Source organism: Lacerta agilis, chromosome 11 (assembly GCF_009819535.1).
Source record: "Lacerta agilis isolate rLacAgi1 chromosome 11, rLacAgi1.pri, whole genome shotgun sequence".
In the NCBI taxonomy this organism is placed as follows: Eukaryota; Metazoa; Chordata; class Lepidosauria; order Squamata; family Lacertidae; genus Lacerta; species Lacerta agilis.
The window spans coordinates 60,850,300-60,876,368 of NC_046322.1; the positions used below are offsets into that span (position 1 = coordinate 60,850,300).

Below are 26,069 nucleotides of genomic sequence, written 5' to 3' on the forward strand. Positions count from 1 at the left end.
ATGTGTTAGTGCTGAAGAACACTAATGAAAGGGTTTATCTTCTCTAGGAAACTATGATGGATCATCCTCTGAGGACCATTTCCTACATTGCAGATATTGGGAATATAGTCGTCTTGATGGCTCGCAGGCGAATGCCAAGATCTAATTCCCAGGATAATGTGGAGGCATCTCATCCCTCCCAGGATGGGAAGAGACAGTATAAAATGATCTGCCATGTCTTTGAATCTGAGGATGTAAGGAGCTTTATTGTTTCTGCATTGAAAATGAACAAACTTTCAAATGCAACCACTACTGAACACAGTGCAAGAGAAGTCCCTCCTTCAGTCATCTGGGGTGGGCAGTAACTGATGACTGGAGAGCTGACCCAGATGATCCCAGCTGGATATGGCTTGAGATGGAAACAATGACAAGAGAGGAAGAACAAATGCTTCCTTTCTTTCAGGACAGGCAGTCATTGTGGTGCCCTCCAGATGTTGGTAGACCACAACTCCCATCATGGCAGGGGCTCAAGTTATAGTCCATGACAGGGGTCAGCAAACCTTTTGATCAGGGGGCCAGTCAACTGTCCCTCAGACCTTGTGGGGCTCCAGACTATATTTAGAAAAATATAAATACCTGCAAGCCGGTCCCGCAGCTGCCTCTGGACCTGGAGGAGGAACGCACTCTGCTCAGGAGTGCATCTCGACGCTGCCTGCTCAGCGGTGTTGTTGACGAGCAGCAGCTGCTCCATTGGTCCGTCCCCATGGAGCTCCCAGGCGGCGTGCTCCACGCGCTACGGCCCGCCATCCGACACCAGGTCGGCGGGCAGGCCGCACACGTGGAGTGCCGGGCAGGCGGCGCACAGCTTGTCCTCCAGCTGCTCCAGCACTGCCACCGAGCTCGCCACCAGCAGCAGTGCCAAGCTCCGACTGAAGCCCTGCAACACGCCCGTCATGATGCCCATGGTACGGCCCAGATCCCCCGCCCACCTCTCCGTCCATGGCCGCGCCGGGTTTACCTCAGTGCGCAGGCGGCAAGGCTTTGGATTGGCTGCAGGAACTCCCAATCCGAAGCCATGTCAGCACTGTGGAAGTCAGTCCCTGCGCAGTGAGGCGTCTTCGGCTTCTTCTCAAGGAGACACCGCACCGGTTTAGCTCAGCGCGGGGACTGACTGAGCGGGCGGCAGGGTCCGCATACCAGATTTATGAGCCTGGTGGGCCGCATTTGGCCCCCAGGTCGTAGTTCGCCACCCCCTGGTTCATGACATTTGGAAGGCACCATCTAGACTACTCTTGGTGTATGAGTTGGTGAGAATAACAGCAGACCCAGAAGCACAAATTGCAAGTATGACCCAAATTAGGAATCATCTTTTTCTCTTATGCAGTGATGTTCTTGAGACCCTAAGCAAGTGAGGAACAAGAGGCTAATTTTTATATTAGCTGTCAGTTTGTTGAGGGCCCCCACAATATTTTGCCCACCTTATGGCCTTTAGTGAGCCAAATGATTCAACAACCACTAATCATAAAAAGAATCATTTTGATGTGTGTTCTGTAGTTGCATCATTTTAAAAGCTTTTCCAGCTTCCACTTCATTTTGTGAACTAATTTGGTATGTCTGATTTTGTTCCTATTTCATTCCCCCTCCCCTTTGGCAACTGCTGCAGGCACAGCTAATTGCACAGTCCATAGGTCAGGCATTTAGTGTGGCCTACCAGGAATTCTTGAGGGCCAATGGGATAAATCCAGAAGACCTGAGTCAGAAGGAATACAGTGACTTGCTCAACACCCAAGACATGTACAATGATGACCTGATCCACTTCTCCAAGTCTGAAAATTGCAAAGATGTATGTACCCATTCTAATAACAAAGCCATTGAGCTAATAGCCTCCTGAGCAACCCAATTCTAGTAACAATTATACAGCCATTAGAGTTCCCCAAGAATGACCTCCACTGTCCCTGCTTTCCTCCTCTCATGCCCCGCTTTTCTATATTTTTAGGACAGTGCTAAATTTATCAAGATTGAATAAAGTATGACCCAAATTAGGAATCATCTTTTTCTCTTATGCAGTGATGTACTTGAGACCCATCTGCCATGTATTTGAAGAGCTTTCAAATATTTGGCCTGCTGTGTTAATGCAGTCAGAATTTTCACTTACGTAGTTGTAACATGGGGTTGCAAGAGCTCGTTTCAAAAACTCTGTTTGAAGCTGGCTTGAGAGATACAATGCTAAACTATTTGTAGAAAAAGAACTTTATGAAGATGTAATTCGTAGTCATTTAAACCCATAATAATAATCCCACTGAGTTCCTTTGCTTTATTGTACTCCACTATTGCACAGATAATAATGTTATACCTCTTTTTATTGATGTAAATCTTCCAGATGCCCTTCATTGATTTAGTTGCAAGAGGGAAGCAAAGTGTGTGCGCTTGAAGGCAGTTTCATAGAGGAGAAAGGTTTCATGTTGTTCTTGTTTTTTTGTTCCCCTAATTCAGGTTTTCATTGAGAAGCAGAAGGGAGAAATTCTGGGTGTAGTAATTGTAGAGTCCGGATGGGGATCCATCTTGCCTACTGTTATCATTGCAAATATGATGCATGGAGGACCAGCTGAGAAATCGGGGAAGCTGAACATAGGGGACCAAATCATGTCCATCAACGGGACCAGTTTGGTTGGCCTACCACTCTCTACCTGTCAGAGTATCATAAAGGTACAGAAAATAGACTTAGTCTTGAAAGGGCTCCTGACTGTGTGAGTAGCAGGGAAGGAGGCTGTTGGCTCCTTGGCAGGTTAAAGTGGGATGATGCTTCGGTGTGGTCACACATGGAAAGCCTTGCACCATGAAAGCCAATGGGATTCACAAGCTGTTAGGATGATGACATTCTAGAGCATGAAAGGATGACCCAGAGGAGCCTGTGCAAAAGAGCGTTGTGGCCAATTAATGCATAGACATTAGCTGTTAGTTTCCATTCAGATGGAAAATACCTTCCACATTTGGGATCGCCATTCCCTGTTCAGGGGTACCATGGCCCAGGTATTTTCTGGTTATTTGTGGAACGACTGCATTTTCTGACCGGGAATGTGAAGGGGTGGGCATATGCAACACAGCCGATGTTTGGGTCTGGATTGTCTGGTGCTTTTCCGTGTATAAATAAAGCCAACCAGCCACCCCAAATGCTATAAAGCAGAATGAAAATCTCTTGCAGCCTTGTGTGTCTTTGTACACCAGATGGCTGCTGAATAGCCTCCTGTCAGTTGTAGTTTTATTTACTTTCTTGTCTTCCCACATATATGTGCATGTATCTTTGCTTGATTAACAAGCAGAAATTGGATGGCCGTCTCTCAGGGGTGTTTTAGCTGAGATTCCTACATTGCAGAGGGTGGACTAGATGACTCTTGGGGTCCTTTCCAGCTCTACAATTCTATGAAATGAAGTGGCTTAAAGTAAATTCCACTTTTTCCTAAGTGCTGTGGGAGCCATTCCTGTGTGGCAGAATCCCTTTCCACTGCAGCAATTTTTCTTGGATGAAGTTGTGTAGCTACACTTTATTGTGTGGCTACTCTTTGCATTTGTTATCATTTTACATTCAAGTTCTGTAACATGAGCTTGTATTTCTGCTGTGCATGTTTTTAAATTGTGATGATGGAGCAAATGGTACCATAGTGCACATCAGGTTGATCTAAAGTGTAATGTTCCAGCACAAACTAAGATTAATTTAACATTTTATTTGCCATATTATTTTTAAGGGGTTGAAAAACCAGGCTAGAGTTAAGCTGAATATAGTCAGATGCCCTCCAGTAACTACTGTCCTTATCAGAAGACCAGACCTCAGATATCAGCTTGGCTTCAGTGTTCAGAATGGCATTGTAAGTAGCATTTGACATCCTTAACTGTTTATAAACTTAGCTCTATTTATATTTTCTTTAATAAAAAAGGAAGTTGATTTCAAAAGCACTTAACTTTTATATACAAGTGTATGGAATTTTAGCCAAAGCATAAACATTAAGGGCCTGATAGTTAAAGCAAAAGCATATCTGCATAAACATTAAGGGCCTGATAGTTAAAGCAAATGAATAAAGGATTGTCTCCACCCCCATCGTTCTGCCCGGACACTGAGGTCCAGCTCTGAGGGTCTTCTGGCGGTTCCCTCACTGTGAGAAGCAAAGTTACAGGGAACCAGGCAGAGGGCCTTCTCGGTAGTGGCACCCGCCGTGTGGAACACCCTCCCTTCAAATGTCAAGCAGATAAAGAGCTACGTAACTTTTAGAAGACATCTGAAGGGAGCCCTGTATTGGAAAGTTTTTAATGTTTGATGCTTTATTATATTTTATATATTCTGTAAGCCACCAAGTGCCTGGGGAAACCCGTAAATAAATAAAAAAATATTATGATTGATTGAAGGAATAATATTTAGTAATTAAATAAGGAAAGTGAGATGTTAATAATATTGATGGTAGATTGGGGTAGTGTAACTGAAGGGGATTGCAGAGTGCACATTGTTGCTTTTGCAGCGGCTGGGTGTGTGGTAGAAATATTCCCATGATTAATTTGTAAAGCCAGAGGCATGGCAGCTGAAATCTGTTGATGTGTGAGGGTGTGACTATAGTTATTGAGGTGTAAGTTCATGGTGCCAGGATAACACTGAAGCTGCTAGTGATTTTTTAAATATGATCCCTAATACAGAATATAGATCATAGGAGTAATTAATTTCTCCTAATGCAGTTGATCCCTCCTGTAAGACACCTAAGATGCTTTATTTTGTATCAAATAACATTGTACTAGAAAGACCATCATTTGATTTGCTTTTTCATGCTCCAATGTATCTGCCTCTCGTATGCAAAGCAGATGTTAATGTTTTCACACTTTTAAAAATACCAACACATTTTTCATCTAGAGATGCTGTGTTATTCCATAACAAAACCAGTGACCAGTAATATGCATTTTCACAATGACAGTTACTTCCATACAGGGGTCCAGACTTGAATAAAATATTTGGGGGTCTCAGGTAAGCCCCACCCCACATAATTAACCACAAGACACCCCCCTTTGAATGGTAATGCCCATTAACTTGGGGGGGGTGGCCTCCTCAAATATTTTATGGCGGTGGGCATGGGCCCTCAGCCTCCACAAATTGGTTCCTATGCTTTCCTATTACTCTCTCAAATGTAAATAGCAAAATGTATTGGAACTATGATTTAAATTTTCTAAAGTGGTTTCCTTTGATCTCCGGCGGGCTAGGGACAGGGGTGAGAGACCATCAACCATAACATCGTTCTGGACTGTCTAGAAGGGCTGAGATCTGGGGGCACTTTCATATAGTGGCTCCGCGCCTTCCTCCTGGGCCCTGTCCAGAAAGTGGTGTTGGGGGATGAGTGTTCAGACCCCTGGGCGCTCCCAGCTGTCCATGTAGGCACAGGTCTGGTACACAGGCTGAGACCCTCCCTGCCCGCAGACTGCCAGAGTGGTGGAGGCCCTGGTTATCTCCCGCTTTGACTACTGCAATGTGCTCTATGTGGGGCTAACTTTGAAGGTGACCCAGAAACGACAACTAATCCAGATTGCGGCAGCTAGACTGGTGACTGGGAGTGGTCGCTGAGACCATTGACCACAGGTCCTGAAAGACCTACATTGACTCCCAGTACGTTTCCAAGCACAATTCAAAGCTTTGGTGCTGACCTTTAAAGCCCTAAATGGCCTCGGCCAAGTATTCCTGAAGGAGCATCTCCACCCCCATCATTCAGCCCAGACACTGAGGTCCAGTACAAAGGGCCTTCTGGTGGTTCCTTCACTGCGAGGTTACAGGGAACCAGGCAGAGGGCCTTCTCGGTAGTGGCACCCACCCTGTGGAACGCCCTCCCATCAGATGTCAAGGAAATAAACAACTACCTGACTTTTAGAAGACATCTGAAGGCAGCCCTGTTTAGGGATGTTTTTAATGTCTGATGTGTGAACTCAATGTTGGTCTAACGGCAGCGCCTGCCAGGGCCTCACATGGTGAGCTGTCATTCTTGTCTTTCCAGATCTGTAGCCTTATGCGAGGAGGCATTGCAGAGCGAGGAGGCGTACGAGTGGGTCACCGAATCATTGAAATAAATGGGCAAAGTGTTGTAGCAACACCTCATGAAAAGATTGTTCACATTCTCTCAAACGCTGTTGGTGAGGTAGGAGATGGCAATTTTCAATCCCCCTCTATGCCATTTTGCCATCAAAGAAGATGGCAGGTGTGGGCAGGTCAGCCCTCCTGCTGTGTGTGGCTTTCTGCTGAGACTAGGGCATTCTCAGGGAGTACATGGAATGGCCATGTGTCTAGTTGTACAAACATTTACCTCTGTATGTTTTCTTTTTTTCTTCCAGCATCTTGGGGCTTATCCTCACATCAAATTGATTAGATAAGTTGTGCTAAGGGGTAAGGCAGGTCCTGGGCCATAGTTGTCTATCCTCCCTGCTGTTCCCCACTAGTCCGGTCAATATACAAAATGACCTGGGCAAAATTGCAACATAAGCGCTATTAATGGCATTTTTATGAGAATTGGGTGTAGAATAACATATAAAAATTAGACAAAATTAAATGACAGGAACACTGTGAAATCGTGATTTCAAAATGGCCGACCTGCAGTATCAATTGTATTGTATTTCGATTAGTTTTCTAAACTTAATTGTGTGTATCCTATGTTTTTTAATTGTTGTTACCAAACGTCAGGGAAAATAATACAAAGTTGTCATTGATCTAGTTATTAGGCTACATAATTTCTGTATTTAAATGTTTGCTAAAAACAACAAAGTGAAAGCAATGTTACATTGAAACAAGGTCACAATAAGGCACTTTTGGTGCTGGAGGAGACTCTTGAGAGTCCCATGGACTGCAAGAAGATCAAACCTATCCATCCTTAAAGAAATCAGCCCTGAGTGCTCACTGGAAGGACAGATCCTGAAGCTGAGGCTCCAGTACTTTGGCCACCTCATGAGATGAGAAGACTCCCTAGAAAAGACCCTGATGTTGGGAAAGATGGAGGGCACAAGGAGAAGGGGACGACAGAGGATGAGATGGTTGGACAGTGTTCTCACAGCTACCAACACGAGTCTGACCAAACTGCGGGAGGCAGTGGAGGATAGGCGTGCCTGGCGTGCTCTGGTCCATGGGGTCACGAAGAGTCGGACACGACTGAACGACTGAACAACAACAAATGTCGTCATACGTTTCATGCTTCTTCCATTTAAGGCAATGCAGCAGCGGACCACCATCTAACACGAATTGATCACTTCTTGGAATGTATTCGGTACTACAACTATTCTGTTTCTGCATCACATATTTTTTGATAACATGTACTATCTGTGGCTTGTCAGCCTTCCTGGGTATAGAGCATGATTTGAACAATGAAGGTGGGTATGAGCACAATTCATACTGCAGCACTTCTTCCAAATTTAGTTCGCCTGTGTTAACAATGTCCAATAGCCTTTGAAACAGCAATGCTGGGTCAATCGTTCTTTCATCATCTCCAGGAATTTTCAGTGCAGCAGAGAACGCTAATGTTTTAACTTTGTCAGAACGCTTACATTTATATGCAAAAACTTCTTGGTCAATAAGTTTAGCTACAATGACCTTACCAACTTCTTGCAATTCATGCACATTAACATTTGCCAAATCTGCAGTTACACCTGTTACAATATTACGCAGACTTGACTCGGGTGTCAATGGCGGGAATGCTTGCAACTTGCTCAATACCAGTTGTGAATCACTTTTGTCTCTAATCAGCCTTGCACTAGATAGTTCCTTGTGTTGTTCACTTGATGAATATGACACATTGGTAAACTCCTGCATAGCTAGATTATACCCTGACGATACAGGCAATGATAAAGACCAAACTGCTCTCTGAACGCCAGTCAATCCACTTCCTCTAGTCAAACACCCTGTAGTTTTAAGAGAGCACACCAGACATTGTTCGATTACTAAGTCAGAACCCAATCCTGCCCAGTACCGTTCACTTCCGCGTATCACATGAAATCCTTTTTCAAACATTGCAGAAACAGTCGCATTTGTTGTTGGCAACAGAATTATATTCTGCAAATATAGGTATGCTGATTTCAAGTAATTAGCAGCTGCAAAAATGGGTAGACACTGATGTATGGCATCAATATGCATTTTCTATGAACCAGTTCTATCTGCTGTGATGAGTTTTCTAGCAAGATCAACCATATTTTGATACTTAAGCCATAGTTTACTTGTTGCTGAGTTTGCTTTCAGTTCGCTCTTCTTTGCATCCAATGCACAGCTTATGTGTATCATAGTCTGTGAAGAATCCCCTTCTTCTATAGTTTTGTTACAGGACACTAGTGAATCATACAGTGCAGAAGCTTCTTTTAAGACCTGGGGGAATTCTGAATGATCTTCAATTATCTGCGACATTATTTCACCACTTAAGCATGAATCGAGAATCAAATGTCCACGAAAAGCTCTTGATACTGATTTCCCATTTAACATATGCACTACTGTATTTTCCCCATAAATCTCTTCGAGGATTTCTTTAAGGCCCAATCCTGCCATGAGTGTACCAATGGCCCCAAGAAGATTCATGAGAGTATGAAAGGAACCAAGCAATAGAATATGTCCTTGAGAGCACTACCATCACATGATGAATGAACTATTTGTGATGCTTTCCAAAAGAGTGGCTGATCAAATGTTATGATAGTTGGTATATTGTGCTTAAGAGCTAAATCTCGTAGGTATGTTAAGGTAGACAGGATGCAAGTCATTTCAGTGGGCTTCATATCAATGATAGGTAGGAAAAGTACTGATGATTTCTCAACTTTCTGGTTGTTTTGGTTATTATGTATTAAGTGCATCATTCCAGACCAGCCAGGCATTGGTTGTTCAAAGTTCCTTGACAGTTTCCACAGCAGATCTACTTTGAGATTTGTGGGATAGATATCAGGCAATATTTTAAACTTAATGCCTCTGAGAGTACTGGATGCAAATCGATATTCATGAATGTTGATAGATGCAGCAGCTTTTAAGTCACAGCTCAATATATTCTTTCTTGGAATACAACGAGAAAAGGTTTTTGCTGGGGTTATTGCTGCTATCATCCCCATACCATGGAATGTGTTCTCACCAACAGTGTAAGAATATTGTGATCAATATTGTCCGCAGCTAGAAGAACGTGACTGTTTTCAACATTTTCTAATATATCAACAATTAAAAAACATAGGATACACACAATTAAGTTTAGAAAACTAATCGAAATACAATACAATTGATACAACAGGTCGGCCATTTTGAAATCACGATTTCACAGTGTTCCTGTCATTTAATTTTGTCTAATTTTTAATATGTTATTCTACACCCAATTCTCATAAAAATACCATTAATAACGTTTATGTTGCAAATTTGCCCAGGTTCCAGCGTTTTTTTCTGTAGTTTGCCCGGACTACACTGCTATAATAAGGGAATTTCCCACAAAAAACGGGAAAGGTTGACAGCTTTATCCTGGGCATTGGGCTCAGGTGAGCTTTTGGCTTCCTTCCCTCAATATCCTCCACCATTCTGGCTTACCTCACAGGAACACATGATGCCGCAATCAGCAGAATGGAAGCCAAGGGCTCACCTTCTGCTCTCCTCCTTACTCTACAGGTGTCAGGCCTTGATTACCTGCTCTGGTACCTTCCAGCCAGTGAAGAAGGGGCAGCAGGGGCAAGGCGTTTGCTTTCGGGGCTAGTGAGCTTTTTCACTGAGCAGGCATTTTAATTTGGCTCTCCCAGGTCCAGCTGTCTAGTGCCATGGTCAGATCACTTCCTGGTGCAACTGGACTTCTCTGCAACCCTTCCCCTCTGCAGCGAGGTGGACCGATTCGCATGGTCCGCCCCCGTCACTTAATCGATCCAAATGGTTTACAGAGAGTGGTAGGGGATGCTTTATCCCATGTTGATGGCCTTTCAGCTGCATCCCTAGTGGCCCGCTGGAATGTGGAGTTGACCAGGGCTATTGACTCTCTGGCTCCAAAGTGCCCTCTCTGATTGCATGGAGCCTGGACAGCCCCATGGTTTTCCCTGGAGCTGAGGGCGATGAAACAATCGCTGAGCTAGAGTGCCAGTGGCAGAAAACTCATTTTGAATCGTACTGGACACAGGTCAGAGCTCAACATTGATCCTACCAAGTGGCAATAGCAACGGCAAAGAGGACTTTTTTCACTGCCTCTATTGCATCTGCAGAAAACAGCAGCACGAGACTCTTTCAGGTGGTTCACAATTTAACAGAACCACCTTTGCCATTGGGGCCTGGTAACAATTTTGCAAAGTTTTGCAAAGTTTTTTGGAAGATAAAGTCACTCAGATTGGGAAAGAGGTAGACTCCACCATGGGAGCTGGGCCGGGGCAGGAGAGTGCTAGAGTCCTGTCTAGTCGAGTTGCATGGGATCAATTCCAATCCGTTACCTCTGAGGATGTGGACAGGCTGCTTGGACGAGTGAAACCAACCACCTGTCTCCTTGATCCTTGCCCATTCTGGCTCATAAAAGCAAGCAGGGAAGGTCTAGGCCAGGTTTCCTCAACCTCGGCCCTCCAGATGTTTTGAGACTACAATTCCCATCATCCCTGACCACTGGTCCTGCTAGCTAGGGATCATGGGAGTTGTAGGCCAAAAACATCTGCAGGGTGGAGATTGAGGAAGCCTGGTCTAGTTAATGGGCTCCGCGGGGTGGTGAATGTTTTCCTCTGTGAGGGAGCCTTCCCAGACCCGCTGAAAGAGGTGGTTATTAAACCAATCCTTAAAAAAACATTTTTCGACCCGGCCAATGTGGCCAACTATCGCCCGATCTCAAATCTTCCATTTTTGGGCAAGGTGATTGCGCAGGTGGTTGCTGAACAACTCCAAGCATGCCTGGAGGATGTAGACCCTTCCAATTGGAATTCAGGCGTCATCATGGGACTGAAATTGCCTTGGTCGCGCTGGTCGATGATCTCCGGCGGGCTAGGGACAAAGGTGAAAGCTGTTTCCTAGTTCTGCTGGATTTCTCAGCGGCCTTTGGGGCACTGTTACACAGTGGTTCCGCTCCTTCCTCCTGGGCCATGTCCAGAAAGTGGTGGTGGGGGATGAGTGTTCAGACCCCTGGGCTCACTTGTGGGGTGCCTCAGGGTTCCGTCCTCTTGCCTCATGCCCTTTAACATCTATATAAAGCTGCTGGTAGTCGTTTGATACCCAGCTCCTTTAAATCAGAACCAGTGAAGGTAGTGAATGTCCTGTGTGAGAGGTTGGAGGATGGATGGGAGCTAATGGGTTGAGGTTGAATCCTGACAAGACAGAAGTATTACTTTTGGGGGATGGGGTGGGCAGGTGTGGGGGACTTCCTGGTCCTGAATGGGGTAACTGTGCCCCTGAAGGACCAGGTGCGCAGCCTGGGAGTCATTTTGGACTCACAGCTGTCCATGGAGGCGCAGGTTAATTCTGTGTCCAGGGCAGGTGTCTATCAGCTCCATCTGGTATACAGGCTGAGACCCTACCTTCCCGCGGACTGTCTCGCCAGAGTGGTGCATGCTCTGGTTATCTCCCACTTGAACTACTGCAATGCGCTCTACATGGGACTTAACTTTGAAGGTGACCCGGAAACTACAACTAATCCAGAATGCAGCAGCTAGACTGGTGACTGGGAGGGGCTGCCAAGACCACATAACACCGGTCTTGAAAGACCTACATTGGCTCCCAGTACGTTTCTGGACTGAAACTTGAAAGCCCTAAACAGCCTCGGCCCAGTATACTTGAAGGAGCGTCTCCACCCTCATCGTTCAGCCCGGACACCGAGGTCCAGCTCCGAGGGCCTTGTGGCGGTTCCCTCACTTCGAGAAGTGAGGTTACAGGGAACCAGGCAGAGGGCCTTCTTGGTAGTGGCGCCCACCCTGTGGAACGCCCTCCCATCAGAGGTCAAGGAAATAAACAACTATCAGACCTTTAGAAGACATCTGAAGGAAGCCCTGTTTAGGGAAGTTTTTAATGTTTGATGTTTTATCTTGTTTTTAATATTCTGTTGGCAGCCGCCCATAGTGGCTTGGGAAACCCAGCTAGATGGGCAGGTTTTTTTTTAAATTATTATTCACTACAGCTGTAGCCCTCAAATTGCAACCCACAATTTGACTATATCCCAATTTAAAATGGCTTGAACTAGTCCCCATGCTACCATAGTGTTTTCTTTTTGTTGTATTAAAGATGGAAGGAGATGAAGAAATACAGATGATGCAAGTGAGGAGGAAAAAATAAATGATTATTATAAAATAAATTAATAAACATGCTTAGAGATCGTGTCCTGGGTCTGAAAAGACTGAAGATAACTGTAGCACACTTGTTCCCATTTGGTTAATGTTTGCATCTGTTGATGATGCCTATGTTTACTTGAACTCAGTAAGTGGTGACTTCTAACTTAGATGATATGGATGGTGTTGCAGTCTTTGCACAAATGTAGAATCTCAAGTACTGTACCTTAATTTACGACACACCCTTTCTTTCCTTTCCCCTTTTGTTGAGCATCTCCCTCATTCCTGAACACAAAGGATTGCAAGCAGTATTTCCATAAGCAGAACTCCATTCACAGGATTTTCCTGCTGAAGGAAGTGATACTTGCTTATTTTTCCTTCTCTCTGCAGGCCCCTGTAAGCCCCACAAATCTGTTCTAGGGGCATGGGAAACCCTCCACAACAGTGTGTGAAGTTGGCAAACTGCCAAGGGAAGTTTAGCTAAGCTGAAATCCCTTCCTTCCACCCTACCTCCAGTGGGAACCTCTGCTAGGTCTCAATCCCTTGCGCAGATGGAAGGAGCACTTCAATTCTCAGAAGGCTAACTATGAATGTACAATACTTTTTAGTTTGGAAAATGCATATAAGAAACTAACGCCATTATTTCTTTCCTTTCTCCAGATTCATATGAAGACCATGCCAGCTGCCATGTACAGACTCTTGACCGCACAGGAACAACCGGTTTACATCTAAAGCTGCCCCACCCCGTGTGCATGGGGGACGCTTTTCCTTGTTAGTGGAGTTTTCTTGTGCTGCATTTTGATGTCTGCAGCAACATGTCTCGCTCTTGTTTCTCACCTTTTATCATTCTGTGTACAAGATGACATTTTGGGTTGCACCTTTTTACTACTAGTTTTATGTAATTCTTCACAAAACAGAAAACTAACCAAGATATTCTTGTGCACACACACACACACACACACACACACACACACACACACACACAGTTCCAGCTACATCATTATTTTATGCTTCTCTGGGTGTTAGGATAGAAAATAAAGTTAGAAAGCTCTTTTTACCAAATAGGTAAAATTCTCTTTGAGTGACAGAAAGGATGCAAATTTGTTTTATCGTACATAGTTGCTGTTAGGTGTATGTTAGCAACAAGCTGACAATTTTGCCCTAAAGAAAAAGTTGTGATGTGTTTGAAAAAGGAAATGGGATGACACCTTGTCTTTCAGGTGAGCTCTGCTTTCTAATGTAGCTCCACACCTGTCTATGAGGAGGGAGGGGACTGCTGCAGGGTTCTGCTCATCCCATGCTGAAAATCCTCTGGGAATAAAATGTACATTGTCTAGAGATGATGCCGCAAGGTCTTTCTCCACCACCTCACACACTCCCAAAAGTCTCCTCTTTGTCATGTGCAGCGTGATTTTTCTTGCAATGGCTTTTCTATTCCGTACTTTCTAAGATTGAGTGGTCCACCAGAAACAGTGTGGGGTGTTGGGGCAATACTGCTGTCAGATCTTAACTTTCTAGCTTTTTTCCCATTTGTGTATGTATGAATGTGTCTGTGGGCTGATAGGCTGTCACATTTTAAAACTGTATGCTTTATATTTATGATTTTTCAGCAAGTCTACATGCAGTTTTATTGTTCTGAGCCAGTTTACTTCTAACATATCTTTGGTCCAAAAGTTTGTATTTAATTTTTTTTAAAGAAAATTTCTCATTAATTTTGGACTATAGCAAAATAGTGGAAGGTATAAACTTAATTTATTTTGTAATATATATATAAATATATATAAATATATGTAAAGTTAATCCCATGCCTGGGATGCTAAAAGAGTATGCTCACTTACTGTAGATGCTCATGCAATGAAAGAGTATTCCAAAAGATTTTGGTCATGATATTTAAAATCAAAGTAGTCCATAGACTGTAATATGCTCCTGTGGTACACTTAAAAATTTATTATGGCATGATCCTTTTTGGGGTAGAGCCCACAAGAGATCATGTCATTCACAATACATGTGTTTCTCTTCAAGGGGTCCCAGTATTCTCTGTAGGAAAGAACCTAATATTGTGTGTAGGGGGTAGGAAATCTGGAATACTACTGATAAAGTGGCAACCCAATTTACAGAGCAGGGCACCACTGACGTATCAGGGGAAGGGGTTGGGGGTGTTTGCATGTTGCATGGATATGCACACATGTTGCAGATTGTGATGGGATTCAGTGCCCTGCATGGGTGTTACATGTGGATTCTACTTCCCACTACAGCCATGGAAGTTCTAGGAGGGAAAGGAGCTGGTTGTGTGACAGATGCTTGAGCCACAACCAAGCCCTGTGATACACACAAGTTGTTAGGGAGGCTAAGGAATGGAATGTTAATTCCCTTTCTTCATTCACAAAAGAATTGTTCATGTACATAATATTGCTCATATACAGGGTGAGTCCTTCAAAAGAGGCCCTGTGGATACAGAGTGCACATGTTCCACAGGGCCTCTTCTAAAAGACTCACCCTGTAGTAGTCTTATAGGAGATAATAAGAGAGAGAAAAATATTTCAACCTGTACAACTCTAGCAACAATATGGACAACTCTAGCAACACTTGGCTGACCTCTCAGCCCACTGAAACCAAGAGGCAACTCTGCATTGGAGGGGGCAGTATTTGAATGCATGTAATGAAGAGAAGTGTTGTCCACCTGGACAGCATGCTAGATAGGAAACCATTAGCAAATTGGCCACATTTTTTCCAAAGCAAAACCAGAAGAATTATTTTCAGCTGTAGGATTTACAGCCTATTAAATTTATTTAGCTGTGACACAGGGGGAGTCAGATGTAAATGAACAAAAAGTTGGAGAGGGAGAAAAAGCCACCCTGGAAATGACCTGGAAAAATGTGGATTTTGTGTGTGTCATTACAGCTTTCCTACAGGGAAAATGTGCAGCATGCAAGGATTGCATTTTCACTTCTGAAATAGGGAGTTGCAGTAGAAAAGAGAACAATCAGCATCCTTTGACTAGGACAAATAATGAATGATGCAAAGAAATATAGGAATTGAATATCTTAAGTGTAACAACACTGCATAACTCTTAAGAAATCAAAGGGATTCTAAACCATGGGATCTCTAAAGATAGTAATGTTGGTATTCCAGATTAACAGCCATAGTTTGTACTTAGTCTGAGGCTACCTAGATTCAGTAAGCTGTTTTGAATGAACATCTGCTTTACACAACAACACACAACCCCTAAGTTCCTTAACTAAATGCAAAAGTAGCAAATGTACAGTATATAGAACATATAAAATTAAATTATACATAGTGTTATTCACCATTTTTTCCTACCAACTCCAACTAACCTATAGCCCTTTCTTCCCCCTCCCCACAAGGAAATACACTTTCTTCCTCCTGAGCCAGGCATAGGCAAACTTGGCCCTCCAGATGTTTTTGGCCTACAACTCCCATCATCTCTATCTAACAGGACCAGTGGTCAGGGATGATGGGAATTGTAGTCTCAAAACATCTGAAGGGCCAAGTTTGCCTATGCCTGTCCTAAGCCATTATTCATCTTATTGACATCCAATCAGGAAAATCTTGTTTCTCTATATACAGAACAGCTTTTCCAGAAAATCCCTGAATGAAAAGCTGGTCTTGAAAGTCCAACCATTCCTAGTTCTCAACCATGTTGACTCTCAGAATAGATCTATTTCTTTTTCAGGTTTATCCAAGAGGCATCTTTTCACAGCTGTTATTAAGAAACATCCAAGATACTAGGATATAAATGGGACTGGAATGGATATATATAAAAATCAGACCATTACTGGTAGAAACTTAACCATGTCCTTAACTTGAAGTCTTTCAAATTATTACATGGGAGTAAAATTATGTATGTCTTAAACTTATTTGGGCTTGGGCTTTATTGCTCCATCTTAAGTTTTCATATTGCTTTCACACACACAGGGCTGTCGCACACAGGGTCTCACAGGTCCAGTGGAAGGGGTAGCCAGACATGGAGACAAACTGTGCTGCTGCTGCTTAGAACTGCAGAAGTTTGGGAAAGCGCTGTCACAATTACAAAAAACATTTGTCAACTATGTTCACATACAACCTGGTTCATGTGGACATTTCTCAGCACGGTTGCAGTGTTGTACTGCTTGTACATAGGGAATCTGACTTGTGACCTAATTTCCAAAACAGATCTAGGTAACCAGCTCTATACCTCTCAATGTTAAAGAACCATATGGACTGAAAGGTTATGTTAAAATTGATGTTTTAACAGCTTGTTAATAAATTCTAGTAAGCATTACGTACTGTATTGGGATCAAAGGAAGAATTTATTTTATACTTCAAGTTTGCTAAACTCCAGCAAGAATGATAGTTGCCTACTTGTATACTTTATTAATTCTTCTGTGTTTACAAAACAGTTGAAATTGCCTCTTGATTTGCCATTTTTCTATGTGTGCGTCTGAACTGCATTATAATTTGCAATACGTTTTGGAATTTTTCAAGTACAAGCTTTTGGGAAGAGGGAGGGGAGGTCTTTGTACTGCTGGGAATAAAAAGAAATCTGTGTCTGAAGATGGCAAGTGTGTTTGTGTGTGTATATATATACGTAGGGACTGAGCACAGTACTAAAGAATATGAAATTTATACTATTGTTCTGTAAAGAGGGTGAATAGAAATCATTGAAATGCGTCAGGAGAAGTATAGTATTGTATTTGTAACAATATTGTTCTTTGTAAACACTAAACTTGATGAGCTCTCTCTCTCTACATATAAATGTGAGCCTGGAATGTTGAAACTGCACATTTACTGAATGTAATTTCTCAGACTCTTATCACAGGTTTCTGGCCCCTTTCTCTGTAATGCAGCTTGTGGGTGAGATGGGGTGGTTATTTTTTTTTACTTTATTTTTAATTTTTTTGGCCTCTGTTTTGTTGTGATGTATTCATGTGTGCTACATTCCTTTACTTAACAGAGTGCTAATGTCTGTAAGATTTGCAACAATAAAAAATGAAACAAACCAAAAAAGGCATTAGATTATAGCCAAAACTTCATTAATGCTGAACTAGGAAGGTTTATTCTGATTGAACTACCTTGTTATTAATGGATTTCCATTTCCACAACCTTCCAGAAGTACATAAATATTTGTCTCCATGTTGGGCAGAGTCATGCTCATAACAACTCCCACTTTTACAAGAAGCTTGCAATTAATGATTCAGCCCTCCATATTTTTTTTTACATACAAGAATATTGGTGAAAATCACTAGATTAACTTGCTTTACCCTTACAAATATGCACACAATGAGGAAGAACATTATGAAGCATAATTTACTTTTAACATCTGAAGAGATGAGTGTAATTGCACTTGAAATAGTTATATCTCACAAACAGCATCCAGGGCTACTTAAAAGGGGTGCTTTACTGAAGAAGAAGAATATAAATAAATAAATGATAACTTTATTATTTCTACCCCACCCATCAGGCTGGGTTTCCCCAGCCACTCTGGGCGGCTTCCAACAAAAGATTAAAATACAGCATTCCTTCAGATATTAAAAGCTTCCCTAAACAGGGTTGCCTTCAGGTGTCTTCTAAAAGTGTGGTAGTTTTTTCCTTTGACATCTGGTGGGGGCGTTCCACAGGGCGGGCGCCACTACCAAGAAGGCCGGTCCTCTGCCTGGTTCCCTGTAATTTGGCTTCTCGCAGTGAAGGAACCGCCAGAAGGCCCTCAGATCTGGACCTCAGTGTCCAGGCAGAACAATGGGAATGGAGAGGCTCCTTCAGGTATACTGGGCTGAGGCCGTTTAGGGCTTTAAAGGTCAGCACCAACACACTGATTTGTGCTCGGAAACGTACTGGGAGCCAATGTAGGTCTTTCAATACCGGTGTTATGTGGTCTCAGTGGTGGCTCCCGGTCACCAGTCTAGCTGCTGCATTCTGGATTAATTGCAGTTTCTGGGTCACCTTCAAAGGTAGCCCCACGTAGAGCGCATTGCAGTAGTACAAGCAGGAGATAACCAGAGCATGCACTACTCTGGCAAGACAGTCTGCAGGCAGGTAGGGTCTCAGCCTGCGTACCAGATGGAGCTGGTAGACAGCTGCCCTGGACACAGAATTAACCTGCGCCTCCATAGACAGCTATGAGTCCAAAATGACTCCCAGGCTGCGCACCTGGTCCTTCAGGGGCACAGTTACCCCATTCAGGACCAGGGAGTCCTCCAAACCTGCCCACCCCATCCCCTAAGAACAGGACTTCTGTCTTGTCAGGATTCAACCGCAATCTGTTACCCGCCATCCATCCTCCAACCGCCTCCAGACACACACAAAGGACCTTCACTTGATTTGAAAGAGGTAGAGCTGGGTATCATTCACATGCTGATCCAGCCCCAACCCCCCCCCCCCCCCGGTGATCTCTCCCAGCAGCTTCATCTAGATGTTGAAAAGTATGGGGGAAGACGGAACGCCCAGGGGTCTGAAAACTCATCCCCCACCACCACTTTCTGGACACAGGCCAGGAGGAAGGAGCAGAACCACTGTATAACAATGCCCCCAGCTCCTAGCCCCTCTAGGATGTTATGGTTGATGGTTTGAAAAGCCGCTGAGAGATCCAGCAGAACTAGGAAACTGCTCTGACATTTGTCCCTAGCCCGCCGGAGATCATTGACCAGCGCGACCAAGGCAGTTTCAATCCCATGATGAGGCTTGAATCCCGATCGGAAGGGATCCAGAAGGTCTGCATCCTCGGCATGCTTGGGGTTGTTCAGCAACAACCCGCTCAATCACCTTGCCCAAGAATGGAAGATTTGAGATTGGGCAATAATTGGCCATATTGGCCGGGTCTAACGATGTTTCTTTAAGAAGCAGTTTAATGTCTCTTTCAGCGGGTCTGGGAAGGCTCCCTCAGAGGGAAGCATTCACCATCCCGCGGGACCCATCGCCCAGCCCTTCCTGGCTAGCTTTTATGAGCCAGGATGAGCAAGGATCAAGGAGACAGGTGGTTGGTTTCACTCGTCCAAGCAGCCTGTCCACATCCTCAGAGGTAACAGATTGGAATTGATCCCATGCAAGCTGACTAGACAGAACTCTAGCACTCTCCCGCCCCGGCCCAGCTCCCACAGTGGAGTCTACCGTCGCAAAATCATTGCAGGAGATAAAGTAGTTCTGTTAAATTGTGAACCACCTGAAAAGAGTCTCCTGCTGCTGTTTTCTGCAGGTGCAATAGAGGTGGTGAAGAAAGTTGTCTTCAGCATCGCTATTGCCACTTGGTAGGCTCAACGTTGATCTCTAACCAGTGTCCGGTCCGATTCAGAATGTGTTTTCTGCCACTGGCGCTCTAGCCACCTCAGCAATTGTTTCATGGCCCTCAGATCCGTGGAAAACCATGGGGCTGTCCAGGCTCCATGCAATCGGAGGGGGTGCTTCGGAACCAAAGTCAATAGCCCTGGTTAACTCCACATTCCAGCGGGCTACCAGGGAATCAGCTGAAAGGCCATCAACATGGGATAAAACATCCCCTACCACCCACTGGAAACCATTTGGATTCATTAAGTGGCGGGGGCGGACCATCCAAATAGGTCCCACCTCCCTGCAGAGGGGAAGGGTTGCGGAGAAATCCAGTTGCACCAGGAAATGGCACTTCTTTAGTTTCGCTTTTACTTGGTGTCATATCACCCACATCCATAGAAGTGAACACCAGGTCTAAGGCATGTCCACGACTATGAGTTGGGCCCATGTCCATGGGACAGCCCTATGGAGGCCATGCTTTCCCCGAAGTCCTGAGCGACCCCTTGTAAGGTCGTGTTGGCGTGGATGTTAAAGTCCCCCAGGATAACCAAACTAAGTGTCTCCAGGAGAACATCCACCACGACTGCTGGAATTAAGGTACTAAATGTATACTTATATTTAAGATTTGAGCTTGTTGCACACTTAGTTACATCATCTGAATAGGCCATTTAGTACAATATATCCAGTTCTTTGTGGTTTATGTGCAATCCCACACTGATTTTGTTTCCATAGAACCATTTTTGGGCATGTTCTAGAGTTGTAGCCGAGCTCCTGGCTCTCTCATGGGGCAGGGCAAATGCTTGTCCACTGTTTTCTTTTGACTCTTAATCATGGAACTTTTCCGCTTACCATCCTTGCACTTTTATTTTTTATTAGTTTGAAGGGAAATGTGCATTATTTAGCAGTGATATAAGAGCCAGCAATAACAGTATTCTACTATTGGGTGCAAGGGGAGCACGGCTGCTATCTCTTAACTAGATTATGGGAACCCAGTTTTAGTCTATTGGACACCCATGAGAAATGAGAAAAACCTTGGAAGCTGATGACTTCTCCAGTAGCTGCATTTTCCAAACAGAACCCCTCAATGCATTGCCAGAGCCAGTGTGGTGTAGTGGTTAAGAGCGGTAGACTCGTAATCTGGTGAACCGGGTTCGCGTCTCCGCTCCTCCACATGCAGCTGCTGGGTGACCTTGGGCTAGTCACACTTCTCTGAAGTCTCTCAGCCCCACTCACCTCACAGAGTGTTTGTTGTGGGGGAGGAAGGGAAAGGAAAATGTGAGCCGCTTTGAGACTCCTTCGGGTAGTGAAAAGCGGGATATCAAATCCAAACTCTTCTTCTCTCCTGCATTCACATTCACTTTCCAAACAATCAAAGGAAGGGAGCTACAAGTGCCCTTTGGTTCTACTACTGACACTGGTGCAAGACCTGCTTACAAGGCTGTGGTTCCTCAATTATCCTTGAAGAACCCATTACTATCCTTCAATGACATCCTGCATGAGTAAATAGAATTGGTTTGTTGTTATGCCTAATAATATGAATTGAATGTGTTAATTAAACTCTGCATATATTGTTCAACCAAGGGTAGTGAAAACACTCAGAGGTGCAGTCCTTCCTTGCTAGAGTGGCTTGTACTTTCACCTTAGCCTTTTTCCTGAACGGGACAGCAATGTACGCTCTTCAGAGAGGGAGGGCCCTCCTTATCTGCTTAACACTTTCAGGTAGCATGTTTAAAAAATTAAAGCCAGGTTCATTCAATGGCTGAAAGGCCCACTGTAAACTCTTTATATTAATTTTGTTTTACTCTTAACACAGTACATGTGGACAACATTGGTGTTTTCCATTACATATTTATCCAGCTAAATAGTTGTGATTGAGGGTGTGATTCATCTGCTAATGGGTGTATAGCACCAATTGATCTCCAGAGAAGGGTGGAGGAGAGAGAACACTTTTAGTGGCTAACTCTATCCCATATTTCCTTGGAGACAAAACACAAGCAATTAACGGCAGGTCGCAAGTGAAACCACAGCTACTGGTGGCATAAATCCCTTCTACAGAAGTTTAAGTAGAATGAATCAATTGCTTCCAAACATCTTCAAACACATGCTCTTATTTCTTCCCAACATCCCAATAAAAAGTGCTTCTCATATATACAAATTGCACCTGAATATCCTTGATTTAAAGACAGCTTCAAATTGGAACATACTGAGGTTTTTCTAGAAGTAACTTCTTCCAACAGTGTCCTCAAGTATTGTTTCCAAAAGCAGCAATAAGTATGAAACACAGATTAACTTGCAGAGTGGTTTTCTGGTCTGTTCACTGCATCTGATAAAAGTACTCATAGCTATTAGTTCAGAGCACTGTTTCGCGTACAACTCCAATGAGACTATGTGGCCGTTCAGGCTCTGACCTCTGTGTTCTCTCCAGCTGCCGGGTTTCTGCTGTAGTAAAAGTACTCACATCCCCACAGCTCTCCAAGTGCAGGAGTCCTGGGTGCCTTCTAAAAGGCAGTGTATATGCCTTTGATGCAGATGAACAAGCAGGGATCATTACCTGCACAAAAAAGGGGGGAAGCACAGTTTTGTTTACCTTCCATTCACATTTTTATATCAAGGGAGGAAAGCAGTTACTTTTCATTATGAAAAACCCAGCGATCTTAAAACACTAAAATGGGCCATTCAGTATGTTGAACATGTGAATTTGAGCCTGTACATCAGTTTATTTATTTGGAATGCTACCTAAAAAGACTCTCATTAGTCTTTTATTGATGGGTCTATAGCACTTACTCCTAACGATAGCAAAAATATTCAGTAATCCAGACAAATGAGTTGTATCCACTTCTTTGCTTTTTAAAAAGGATTTTTTTTTTGGAGGATAAAAGCAACAACAGGCTGGTTTCAAAACCTGAGCCATTTCCAATCCTTTCCTGGTTAGCAGGAATTGGACAAGCAGGAAATAATCTCGTATTTGATAGTAACCTAGGAAACCAAAGCAAATATATTAAGAGACAATCCATTCCAATAGCACATACTCCTTTTCCTCTGTTTGTGGTGTTATTTGTGCATCTAAGACTTACCCACCTCCCAACTCCAGACTTTAGAGGGCTGTGGATAATCAAAGGGGCTGGTCGGTATTTTTATGTTTTGCTAAATGAGTTTGGATTATGGTGCTGGAGGAGACTCTTGAGAGTCCCATGGACTGCAAAAAGATCAAACTTATCCATCCTAAAAGAAATCAGCCCTGAGTGCTCACTGGAAGGGCAGATCCTGAAGTTGAGGCTCCAGTACTTTGGCCACCTCATGAGAAGAGAAGACCCTGATGTTGGAAAAGATGGAGGGCACAAGGAGAAGGGGACAACAGAGGACAATATGGTGGGACAGTGTTCTCGAAGCGACTAGCATGAGTTTGGCCAAACTGCGGGAGGCAGTGAAAGACAGGCGTGCTCTGGTCCATGCGGTCATGAAGAGTCGGACACGACTGAACAACAACAAAAATGAGTTTGGAAGCTTCATCAACAAGTATCATGGTTATTTTCCAAGTGAGTAAAATATTCTTCCATACTTGTCAGTAGTACTACATCAGTATATAATGAGTTTTTTCTGCATTAACATGATCACTACCTCCACATGAAGTTAGCATGAAGTTAGCATATGCTTATTCTTTTTGCTGTTTCACTTTGCCATAGGGATGAGCTTGGAAATTTCATTTTATAAATTCAGAAGTGAAAAGTTACAGGTAGGTAGCCGTGATGGTCTGCCATAGTCAAAACAAAATAATTTTTTTAAAAAAATCCTTCCAGTAGCACCTTGGAGACCAGCTAAGTTTGTTCTTGGTATGAGCTTTCGTATGCATGCACACTTGGTATCTGAAGAAGTGTGCATGCACACGAAAGCTCATAAAAGAACAAACTTAGTTGGTCTCTAAGGTGCTACTGGAAGGATTTTATTATTTTTTATTTTGTTTTGTCAGAAGTGAAAAGTTAGTAAATAAAAAATATTGACACAGATCCACCACTTATTGTCACTAGCTCTGGGCTTGGAGAAATGTGAAGAGAATTGTGACTAGATTTCTCCATCACCACATTCAGTCTCTAGCATAAAAAGAATCCTAAACTGTTTGATTCTGACTGAACTATTATTTTTCCTTTCAAAAAACCACGTTGACACAGGCCAGCAAGACTTCCAAAACTGCAGCTACAAAATGAATCTGCATCCTGAAAGCCAGAGATATCAATTACAGTGAGGGAACATAGTTCAGTTACAATAATCAATTACCTGCTCAAGGAAGCTGGCACTGTGGATGGCTTCCTCCATGTGCTCTTCATCTGATTTTAAAACACATTTTATGTCTTCCACCAGTTCATGTATGTCAGGGGTCATGGTGCAGGACGACTGCTCTAGAAACCTTGCCACGAGCAGTTTAGTATCTATGTAGGATTTGTAGTCTATCAAAGACCGAGGCCGTGAGCGCAAGGCCTTTGCTCTCAGACTCTTTCGCAAAGTGACAGTAGCTAGTTCTGGTTTTAATTCTGTTTGGGTAGCAGCTTCACAACTCAGCACTGGACCTGAAAAGAAAAAGAAAATGCTTCTGGGTAGCATATGCGTAGGCTTTGGACTAGCAGAAGCACTTCGAATTGTGCACAGCAGAGCACATGATGTTTGCCAAACCCTCCTACCTCCCAAAAGAATAACGTACAGTGGTACCTCGGGTTATGAACGCTTCAGGTTACTTTTTTGGTGTTACGAATGATTTTAACCCAGAAGTGAGTTTTCCAAGCTCTCGGAGGGCCTTGCCGCTGCCCGGAGCCAAGCCCCGACACATGCGGGGCCTGCAGAGGAATGGCAGGAGAGAAGTCACCGATTGTGATTGTAGAAGAGGACCCTGAGCCCCCATCCAAACAATGACTATCATCAGCGCAGGTAAGAAAAAAAATCACATTTTCATTTTGTACTGTTTTATTGATTTCATTTTATGGATCAATGGCCTCGTTAGATAGTAAAATTCATGTAAATTTGCTGTTTTTGGGGTCGCTTTTCATCGTCTGGTTCCTGTTGAATGTGTTTTGTTCGTTAATTGAGTCCCTCACTGCTAATCAGAGGCTTCCTGTTGAGTCTGCCAGCTGTTGGGTCCCGAGCACCCAGGCAACACAGAAGTTGTTTTGTTTTTGCTATTTTTTTGCGTTTTGGTTTGTGTGGCTTTTCGGTTTTTTGACTGTGACTTGTTCTTCATTTTATGGGACTGACTTGTGACTTTGCTTTTATGACTTTGGCTTGTGACTTCATTTTTGTGACTTGTTTTTGTGACTGTGTGGAACCCAGTTCAGCTACTGGTTGATTGTGTGACTGCAGAAATGGTTAAAAGCCGCCCCACAATCCAAATCAGTGCACCTAAGGGGGAAAAATACAGTGGTACCACGGGTTACATACACTTCAGGTTACAGACTCCGCTAACCCAGAAATAACGCTTCAGGTGAAGAACTTTGCTTCAGGATAAGAACAGAAATTGTGCTCTGGCGGCACAGCGGCAGCGGGAGGTCATATTAGGTAAAGTGGTGCTTCAGGTTAAGAACAGTTTCAGGTTAAGAACAGACCTCCGGAACGAATTAAGTATGTAACCAGAGGTACCACTGTAAACGTTATTTTTTTCATCTAAAATACTGTCTTATTTTATAGTACAGTACATTGATTATTGCCTTCATTTTATGGATCAATGGTTTCGTTAGACAGTAAAATTCGTGTTAAATTGCTGTTTTAGGGGGTGTTTTTCATCATCTGGAACGGATCAATCCACTTTCCATTACTTTCAATGGGAAAATTTGCTTCAGGTTAAGAACGGACTTCCGGAACCAATTAAGTACTTAACCTGAGGTACCACTGTAGATCAGCTGTCTTTAGATATAAAAAGGGAACCTGATAATCATAGGTCTTATAAAAGTGTAGAAAGAGTCAAACAGTATTAAGGATATATATATTTCATAGAAGTACCGTATTTTTCACTCCAAAATATTTTTCTGCTTTTCTTCCTCTAAAAGCCATGTTTTTTTGAGGATCAGCTAAAAGTTTTGCAGCTTTTTTTTTTGCAAAGGGAAAACCCTGTTTTTTGAGGATCAGCTAAAAGTTTTGCAGTTTTTTTGCAAAGGGGGAAAAGCAAAGCTCCTTTTGCAAAGGGGGAAAAGCAAAGAGGAAAAGCTCTGTTTTTATGGGGTTCAACTCACATTTCTGCAACTTCTAAAGGAAAGGTTTTCCTCCTCTAAAAGCCCTGTTTTTTTGAGGATCAGCTAAAAGTTTTGCAGCTTTTTTGCAAAGGGAAAAGCCCTGCTTTTCTGAGGATCAGCTAAAGGTTTTGTGGCTTTTTTTGCAAAGGGAAAAGCCCTGGTTGTTTTTTTTAGTTTTTTTTTTGAGGATCAGCTAAAAGTTTTGCAGCTTTTTTGCAAAGGGAGAAAAGCAAAGCTCCTTTTGCAAAGGGGGAAAAGCAAAGAGGAAAAGGCCCATTTTTATGGGGTTCAACTCACATTTCTGCAGCTTCTGAAGGAAAGGGAGCCTTTTCTACAGTTTCCAGGCAGATAATCTAATCAGCCAGTCACATATAGCTGGGGAAA

The 26,069-nt window shown here is 43.3% G+C and overlaps 2 protein-coding genes across 5 annotated transcripts in view; one reads left to right on the forward strand and one right to left on the reverse strand.

The window, feature by feature from the left end:
• APBA1 (amyloid beta precursor protein binding family A member 1) overlaps positions 1 to 13,009 on the forward strand; it is a 51,852-nt gene extending 38,843 nt beyond the window's left edge. For all 4 annotated transcript variants that reach the window (XM_033163652.1, XM_033163653.1, XM_033163655.1 and 1 more), the window contains 6 exons: positions 48 to 233; positions 1,643 to 1,822; positions 2,473 to 2,685; positions 3,723 to 3,842; positions 5,997 to 6,137; positions 12,874 to 13,009. In XM_033163652.1, coding sequence (XP_033019543.1) covers positions 48 to 233; positions 1,643 to 1,822; positions 2,473 to 2,685; positions 3,723 to 3,842; positions 5,997 to 6,137; positions 12,874 to 12,945 — 912 coding nt within the window. In that variant the 3' untranslated portion in view covers positions 12,946 to 13,009. The remainder of the gene's footprint in view (positions 1 to 47; positions 234 to 1,642; positions 1,823 to 2,472; positions 2,686 to 3,722; positions 3,843 to 5,996; positions 6,138 to 12,873) is intronic.
• An 8,211-nt stretch (positions 13,010 to 21,220) lies between these two features.
• The window catches only part of FAM189A2 (family with sequence similarity 189 member A2), a 37,084-nt gene continuing 32,235 nt past the window's right edge, over positions 21,221 to 26,069 (reverse strand). The window contains exons 10-11 of the mRNA XM_033163984.1: positions 23,746 to 24,035; positions 21,221 to 22,024 (exon numbers count right to left, since the gene is read on the reverse strand). Coding sequence (XP_033019875.1) covers positions 21,824 to 22,024; positions 23,746 to 24,035 — 491 coding nt within the window. The 3' untranslated portion in view covers positions 21,221 to 21,823. The remainder of the gene's footprint in view (positions 22,025 to 23,745; positions 24,036 to 26,069) is intronic.